The sequence below is a fragment of the Bombus vancouverensis genome, chromosome 8, assembly GCF_051014615.1.
Source record: "Bombus vancouverensis nearcticus chromosome 8, iyBomVanc1_principal, whole genome shotgun sequence".
NCBI classification, from domain to species: domain Eukaryota; kingdom Metazoa; phylum Arthropoda; class Insecta; order Hymenoptera; family Apidae; genus Bombus; species Bombus vancouverensis.
The window spans coordinates 638421-647397 of NC_134918.1; the positions used below are offsets into that span (position 1 = coordinate 638421).

Here is an 8977-nt window from a genome sequence, read left to right on the forward strand (position 1 = left end):
TCTATCTAATTTGCAGCATTACATCAGTCTAAACGATCCTTACATGGACATGAACACGACGCTGCTGGAAGGTGGTCGGAGCGACTATCTAACTATGCTCTCCGCACCTGATCACGCAGCACTCTCTTCTCCCATCCACGATTATTCAAATTTGCCCGCGTCAAACACAACGTACCTGTGCATGAGTCCCACTAGCCAGAGTGGGTACGATTCAGAAATATTCAGTCCTAGACCTAATCAAGAGAGAACGCACTTTAAATTTCCGGTCACTACCGATTCAGAAGACGCTGTAGAATTGTCACCAATGTTAAAGAAACTAGAAGAAGAGGATCCTTATCTGAAACCAATTAACGTACACGCGCGGCGAGCAGAGTTCGTCCGACAGCAAGAGACAATGAAGAATCAACCAATAGATCATCAACCCATCAATAGGGATTTCGCATATTGTAATACTCCACGAAATGTTCAGTTGATAGATTTAAACGAGAAAAATGAAAAGAATGAGAAGGATTCTGACGACATTGAAATATTAAATAATGGAAACACGTTATCAAAGAAGGATTTCATACCAGCCATCATTAGGACACAGGGCAATTACGTAAACATGCCGAAGCAGAAGAATGACTTAAGGTTAGACATGCCAGCCAGTTTTAGCAATCCTAGTTACGTGGTGATGGCTAATTGCGAAAGAGATCAGATGAAAGTCTGAACCTGTGCATGAACAAAATTTGACAATTGTTTTATAATGATGATTAACTGAAGGGAATGTCTATTTCAGGCGGGCTTTCATGGATAGACATGTGGATATGGATATGGTAAATGGAGGAAATGAACAATAATACATCTTTTTACTGTCTCCTCCCGATAGGATCTGAAACACTTTGTAGTAATTAGAATCTGTATACAGTGGCTACAAAAAGTATTTATACACTACTGTACATATTTATCATAGCATTCACATATTAATTAGTTAGGCCCAAATATATAAAATTTTGTATCATTTAATAGTACATATGCACTTTTATGTGATTGTAAAAATTTAATAATATGAAAATGAAATGTATAGGACTTGATTTAAAAAATGCTTCATTGGGTATGTAAGGGTATGTACAAATACTTTTTTTGTAGCCAATAAATGTGGCAAGAAAATTAAATCACTTTGGACATGATTTAAATCTTAAACTGTGTCCTTGTTGAAACAACAAAGAGAAGTTCTGTTGCCTGTTGTTGCTGCATGTTCCAAACAGTATTCAGTAAATATCAACTTGTAGAAACATTTTGTTTACACTGAAGCAACATAATTAGAGGAGTATATAAGTTTTAGTTTCAAAGAGAAATTTACTTCTAGTTGTTCACATACAAATATGTCATAAAACAATTGAAAAAGTGTATATACTAAATGAACATTTCTTTCTGTTGTAAAGTACTGCTGTATATTGCTTATCTTTTCTCTTTTTTTATTTTTACCATTTCAGACAAAAACAGACAATAAGCAGTAGCTTTTGTTACTGGCAACTGTGGTCAGTAATCATATTCATTATTAGGAGGCTTGAAAAGTATTGTTTAATGTGTTAAAGCAATTGCTTAGCAAGCGAATAATCAAGGTTCAGAACAATGGGCAACAACAATTAGTAACTTTTTCAAGAAAAATAAAATATGAAAAATCCTTCACTGTTGCTTCAGTTTTAATCAGTCTTATTTGAAGGCCTTGAAAATTTTGGTAGTATATGAAAGTCTTAAGAATATCTACTGATAAACCTACTGGTTTACAGACCTTGAGCAATATTCTATTGAATATTTCAAGCACTTTGATTTACTATTGTCTAAGTGATACATTGACATAAGATACTAACTCATTATGGGCCAATATTGCATTAAAGCACCATTAAAGATTGTTTAATTAGTTTACATTATTGAATTCTTCTTATTAACATAGCAAGTACTAAAGAGAATCAAACGACTTGTTTAATATTCTTTTGATAATACTTCTTCTTCATAAAGTAGATTCCATAGTTTTATGAAATTTAAAGAATCAAGATTGAAAATTCAGGACTTATCAATACTTATCAGAATTTTAAGCTTTGGATTGTGTTCAAAATGATTTGAATCTTCATAGTTTTTTAAAACTTTGAATAGCTTCAAAGTTAAGAATCGGGTAACCATCACTACTGTTTGCTATTAATGTGCATGAGGGTGAGCTCTTACGTGTCATGAGCGTGTATATGTGATTAAACAAGATCGATTTTAAATGTCACTTTTTGCATTTGTGCATGTTGCTCCATCTTTAACGTACCATGACGAAAATCATTTAAAATGATTTGACGAACGAGATAAAGAACATATGTATGTTATATAATATATATGATTGATCCTTTTAACGAGCTTTTGAATATTCATAAAAAAATTTCATTAATATGAGCAATACTACATGATAACCTTTCGGAAAAGAGACATATTTGACAAAAATGACAGAAAATAAAATTGTAAAGAATTAAGGATACATAATTATTCGTTTTTCAAAACTAAACATTCTGATATTATTATCTGATACAGGAATAAAAAAATAAAATATTTTAATTTTTTATGTTAATTTTAAGGCTAATTGAGGTAATAAAACAAAAAAAGGGGATGAACTTACAGAAAAGTTCTATCCTCTCTAGTTTCAATAATTTTGGAATATGTTATAGAAATCAACATTTTGGATAACTTTTTCCTATACATATAACCAACGGTTTCGCTTAGCTTCCGAAACATTTGTAAAAAACTGTCTACATCACTATAGTGAATTTTGTCTATAGTTGTGTGTCTATTACCGCTTATGCGTCAGTATTTTATAAACGAAGGTCAGTCGAAGCTTAAAGGCCTCGTGCACAGTTGGATATGGGAGACTCCAAAAAATATCTGTTGTAACTTATAACTCAATTAAAAGCGAACATCATCAATATATTGAGTTTAGGCGTCAGTTCGACTTTTGAATCCGGCAGTTACAAGGCGGTCAGGAACACTTTTATTATAACCGACATTGCTTGGAGTCTCACATGTCTAATTGTAGATAGGAAAATTGTATATAAGAACAAATTGTGCAAAATCTTGATTTTTATAACATATTCCAAAATCATCGAAATTGGAGAGGATGAAACATTTCTACAAGTTTACTACTTTTTAATACCTGTTTAAGCAATTGATACATCGCATACGAATCGAATCCTATTTCGAAACTAACAGAAGAAATTAAAATTTAAAAAATACGTTATTAGTATGCATTTAATCATAAATTACCGTTTCTAATATGATTTAAGCATTAGTCGTAATCAGATATCGTACACTTTGAAGGATTTGGAAACAATTCCCTAATTTTTCTACGTCTTTTTATATTAATGTTCAATTAATGTTTAATATTCTTACGAAATCTATAATTTGATTTTAAACGATTTTATTCAAGTTTATGTTTTATACGTTAAATAGGCAGTAGAATGTTAGCATCTCTTCCAAATGAAGACTATCAGGAGAAAAATATGTATACTTTGTACTTCTTCATAAAAGAGCAATTTTACGATTTTATATATCATTCACTGTAATTTTTAAAATTCAGTGGTTTATATATCAATCCTATACTACCAAAATTATACTGTTATTTGACTTTAAGATTAGACATATATTTTTTCATTATTATGATCATTTCACAATTATCCACCGCTATAATATTTTACATGCATGTGATTTTTTACAATAATTCAGGAATCTATGATTTATTTTTCGGAAGTTTAAAAAGTTGTTTTCTTTTCGATATCGTTGAGTCATGCGGGCCCATGCAGTTTAATTTAGGTATGTGCTAGATTACTTAGCATTTTAGGATGTTTAATTTTAATTTGCATCCTATTTTTTATGCGATAAATGGTAATTGTGATCTTTATATATAGAACACAGAATACAAATTAAAATGAACCAAACTCTAAAATTAAGTAGTTTAACTTAAGCTCTTGTGGGTCATCTACGAATCAAGAGTTGGAGAACTATCAAAAGTGGATGTATTTTCGACGAATCGCAGGGAGACGCAATCGCGAGGAAACACGTCAACGGGAGTCGTAAATTCCCGTTACGATTATAATAATCGACGCTGCGAATAGATCGATCCCCTGATTTCCGTCGAGATAATAGGGGTGGTTAAGGTAGTATAACGCTGTGATTAACAGGGTTATAAACTTTATATTCCCAACACTTATACACACGAAGTTACACCGTTTCGTATGATATAAGTCGTAGACGATGATTTGGCGTATGAAGATGCGATATACATGCACAATAGAGCAAGGCTCTTACAGTTGAGTTTGTTGTTTTAGTTGACGTAGCAATAGAGGAGACTAAGTATATGAAGTGACTGTTCAGTAGTCCCGAGAACAAGTTTAGACGTGACAAGTAGACAAGTATGACGTGATTAAGACAAGTTGACTATTCTAACGATGAAGAATAAGTGAAGTTCGTTCTTATGTGATTACAAAGGAAAGCTCGGAGTGGGTGTGCCTTTTGAACTAAGGACGTGGATTCGTTATTTACACTTTTCGTTAGAACAGTGAGGGTAACGATCTACGATGTCCATTGGTTATAGTCAATATTAATAAGTGAAAATTGGAGGAGGAAGCCTCCTACCGATGTGGCTCGGGTTGACCTTGTGCATGGGAAAAACCGGTTTTTCCGTTAGACACCCATCCGCTTTCTCCGTAATTTGTAAGAACGTGCAATAAACCTAAGGACTGTTTTAAATACCAGTTATAAACCGAAAATACTTGCAGGATTAAAGGTTCCTGCAAGCTAATAAGATTCGGTTTATGGTGGGGCCTTAGGCTTATTGAGGGTCTGTCGAATGGGGCTTGGGCCTTGATGGTTAGACACTGGAGGACGTCGCACGGATCATTTCACGAGACGTAACAGTGGACTTATCATGCCTTTCATATGTAGTCTTCAAATACACACGTAGAAACTGAGGATCACAAGAAAAGATCATGATAATTCTTCTTCTGTTGATTTTCTGATTTTGATGGCTCTTATTTGGTAGCTAAAAGAATGTATTTTTATATACTATAATCAAAAAGCCAATAACGCAAAAACCAATAATGCCTATAACTTGTATAATATTGTGAACCTAATCTTATAATCTGACATTCAATATTTTTTTAATATTTAAGAAGCTATAAAAACACTTAATCGAAGAAACCAAATAGACAGTTTTGGAATTAATTGGTAGTGTAATAGAATTTTACAGTTGTTTGCTTTCTAAAAAATGTGATTTAACATGGTTTTCCCTGTAGTCTTTATTATATTTAGAATGAAAATGTGAATCAAATTCCAAATATGTATGTATGGAGATACTTCGATACTTCGATATGATATTACGCCACACGTAGACCGACTTCAAAAAAGAAGGAAAGTATCGTCAATTCGATGAGTATATATATTTTTTAATAGTATTATTATACGAATAAATGTGAAATCGTATTGATGTGATATAAAGACATGTACAGAGACAACTTATGAACTTATTATTTGTTAAAGAGAGATTTAATTATCGTTAATTACTATATCTTTGAAAAATTGAAAATATTTAAACAACTATAACAAAATGTTTCAGATCTATACAATTTATAAAAGCATAATGTTTGAGTAAAATGGGTTCGTTTATCAATACTATATACTCAATGCGTTATAAGTTTGAACGGAGGATTTAATTCGAATCTAATAGGTACGAATTTCGAAAAATTTTATATATTTAATTACAGCCAAAGATGTACAACTTGTTTTAATCTTAATTACACAACTCTACTCGTTAGATAAGAGAACATCATGACGAAGCGCGTGTGTCGGTCTAATTTAAATTGTCTAACGTTTACGTTTAGAATGTATAAAATTTGTATAATAAATTTTTTACCTTCTTCGCAATACTTGTGTGTTCGTTCTTAACAACATAGCAATAAAGTACATGTTTTTTATGACTAGACTGCGAATGTTCATGCAAGAATACAAGTAAAGAAATAAAAACCAGATAGAAATTTTATATGATTAAAAAATTATAAAAATATGTTGTTCATATATTATTTTTTGAATAACGCGTATGTTTCGCATATTCATGTCTGAAAACGTATGCAAAAATATATTGCGTATCATTTACATATTGCAATGTATTTATCTCATGAAATTAATTTAATTTATCGGAACTATGTAAAGTGCTAAACCACGTTAAACAGCGTATTTGCAATGTTGACTGCTAAACGTAAGACGTAGCAGTTTGTATTTCGAATTCGAATAGTTCGACTTGACTTATCGCGTCACTAGCCTGCAACGTCAGTTCTGCCCGAGCAGCCGAGCTAAACGGACGTGTAAAACAGTGCTTCAGAGAAAGTGCGGCAGTGGAGAAAAGAAAGTTACGAACGTCAACACCCATAGCCAAATGGTGGAAATCCGTGTCTTTTACTAAGAAGACTATTATCAAATCTAAAATGCAAAATCACATCCCACCGATAAAAATAATTAGTAAAGATGAAACATACTACATAAACAAAGCAACAAACATATCAAAATCAAGCCAATCAATAAACGAAGAACAGGAGTGCTCAGCTACAAACGAAATTTAAATGGAACCAATACAAAACAATGAAGAGAATAAAACCAGTAACGAACTAATCCACCAGGATGAAAGCTGGAAGGTGACAAGTTACAACAAAAAACGAAAAATAACACCAAACACAAACGTTAGGAAAGCTGTAGAAGCAGAAAAACAACAATGTCTACAAGAAATCACACTCCGAAACTCCTTCAGCGCACTGCCAGAAGAGAAAGAAACAGACCCAACCGGAAAACCAATAATTCACATCTCCAAACCACCGCCAATTTACATTGAAATAATAGACCCTCTCATTGAACTACTTAACAACACGGCAGGAAAAGAAAATTACAGTACAAAACAATTAAAACAAGACCAGGTAAAAGTACAAACGAACACCCCAAAAATTTTCAGAAAAGTGACAAAAGCACTAAAAGAAAAAAACGCCGGGATCACACTTACCAGCTCAAAGCTGATAAAAGTTATAAAGCAGTAATCAGAGGATTACATCCAAAAACAAATGCAAATAACATATGAGAGGAACTAGCTAAAATCGGGCATCAGGTAAGAGCAATAAACAACAAAACCAGGTACGATACTAAACAACCATTGCCGTTATTTCTAATAGAACTTGAACCTAAAAACAATAACAAAGAAATTTTTGAAATTAAAAAGGCTCTAAACACAATAGTACAGTTTAGCCACCTAGACATAAAAAAGACATACCGCAATGCACACGGTGTCAGCAATATGGACATACAAAAAATTACTGCAACCATACATAGGAAAGATAAATGAAATAAAATGCTACAACTGCAATGGAAACCACCCAGCTAGCTACAAAGGCCGTGTAGTCAGAAAGCAACTGCAACGTAAACTGTTTCCGCCGCTTCGAAACAGGACACACAACAACTTTCACGCGCAACAGGATAGCACAGAAACTGTGACAACACCAAATCTACAGCACGTAATGAACAATAACTACAGTAACACCAACACTGTTGGTAGCCGAAGCTACGCGCAAGTAATCCACCAATCGCCACCCTTAGACAACCAAAATCAGAACAATAATAGCAACGACACTACAAAAATCAAGGAACTGCTCAAACAATCCATCAAAAACACCGAAATGTTAACAAAAATGATAAGCGAACAAAACGCAGTTCTCAGACAGCAAACGCAACAAATCACAGTCATGTTACAACTTCTTACAAACATGCTAAGCAAAAAATAAAAACGGACACGCTGAAAATACCAGCCTGGAACTCAAACGGCCTACAACAACAGGCCCTAGAAACTAAAACATTCCTGTATAACAACAATATAGACATATTACTTGTTTCAGAAACACACCTCACTCCAAAAAGCTACATGAAAATACCATACTACACCATATACGATACCAAACACCCCGCAGGAAAAGCACACGGAGGGACCGCAGTGATAATAAGAAACGATATCAAAAATCACATAGCCAAGTAAGAAAGGAATATACCCAAGCAACCACCGTTACAGTATAAACTAGCAGTAACCACTTTCAGTTGTCAGCAGTATATGTACCACCGCGACATAAAATGACAACACAAATGTGGGAAGAGTACTTTCAACACTTAGGTGACAAGTATATCGCAGCGGGAGACTACAATGCAAAGCACACGCTATGGGGATCAAGAATTGCCACTCTTCGAGGTAGAACCCTGGAAAAATACATTCGAAACAACAACCTCAATATATTATCCACGGGAAGACCGACATCCTGGCCGACAGACCTGAGCAAAATTCCTGACCTACCCGACTTTGCAGTTACAAAGGGACTAAACGTAAATAAACTAAAAATAACACCCAGCCTCGAGCTTAGCTCCGATCATACACCCATAATAATTACATACAGAAACAAACCAATATTTTATAGCAACTCAGCGACACTATGCAACAAAACCTTTTAAAGAAATAATCAAGAGCAAAACCAACTGCAACATCCCATTAAAAAACCCGAACACATCGAACAGGCAGTAACAACATTGATAGAAACTATCCAAGAAGCAGCATCGGCAACTACTATACCTGAAACAACCAACAGACAAACAAAAATAATTCCACCAGACATATTTGAAAAAATTAGAGAAAAAAGAAAAGAGAAAGCAAAATGGTAAAAACATAGATCACGAGAAAACAAAAAACACCTAAACAAACTTGCAAAGGAAATAAAAAACAAAATAAAAGAGCACAACAATAACGAATACACAAAATTCATAGAGTCACTCTCTGCACACGAGAACTCCAATTACTCCCTATGCAAAGCCACGAAAAAAATAAAGAAGTTAATAAAACTATTCCCAGCAATCAGAAAAGCGGACAACACATGGGCAAGAAGCAACGAAG

General features: G+C 33.7%; 1 protein-coding gene across 1 annotated transcript in view; it reads left to right on the forward strand.

The window, feature by feature from the left end:
• Nucleotides 1–5934, forward strand: part of Pvr (PDGF- and VEGF-receptor related) — a 67337-nt gene extending 61403 nt beyond the window's left edge. Inside the window, exon 23 of the mRNA XM_076621052.1 lies at nt 17–5934. Within this exon, the coding sequence (XP_076477167.1) occupies nt 17–709 (693 nt within the window). The 3' untranslated portion in view covers nt 710–5934. The remainder of the gene's footprint in view (nt 1–16) is intronic.
• Nucleotides 5935–8977: the final 3043 nt, after the last annotated feature.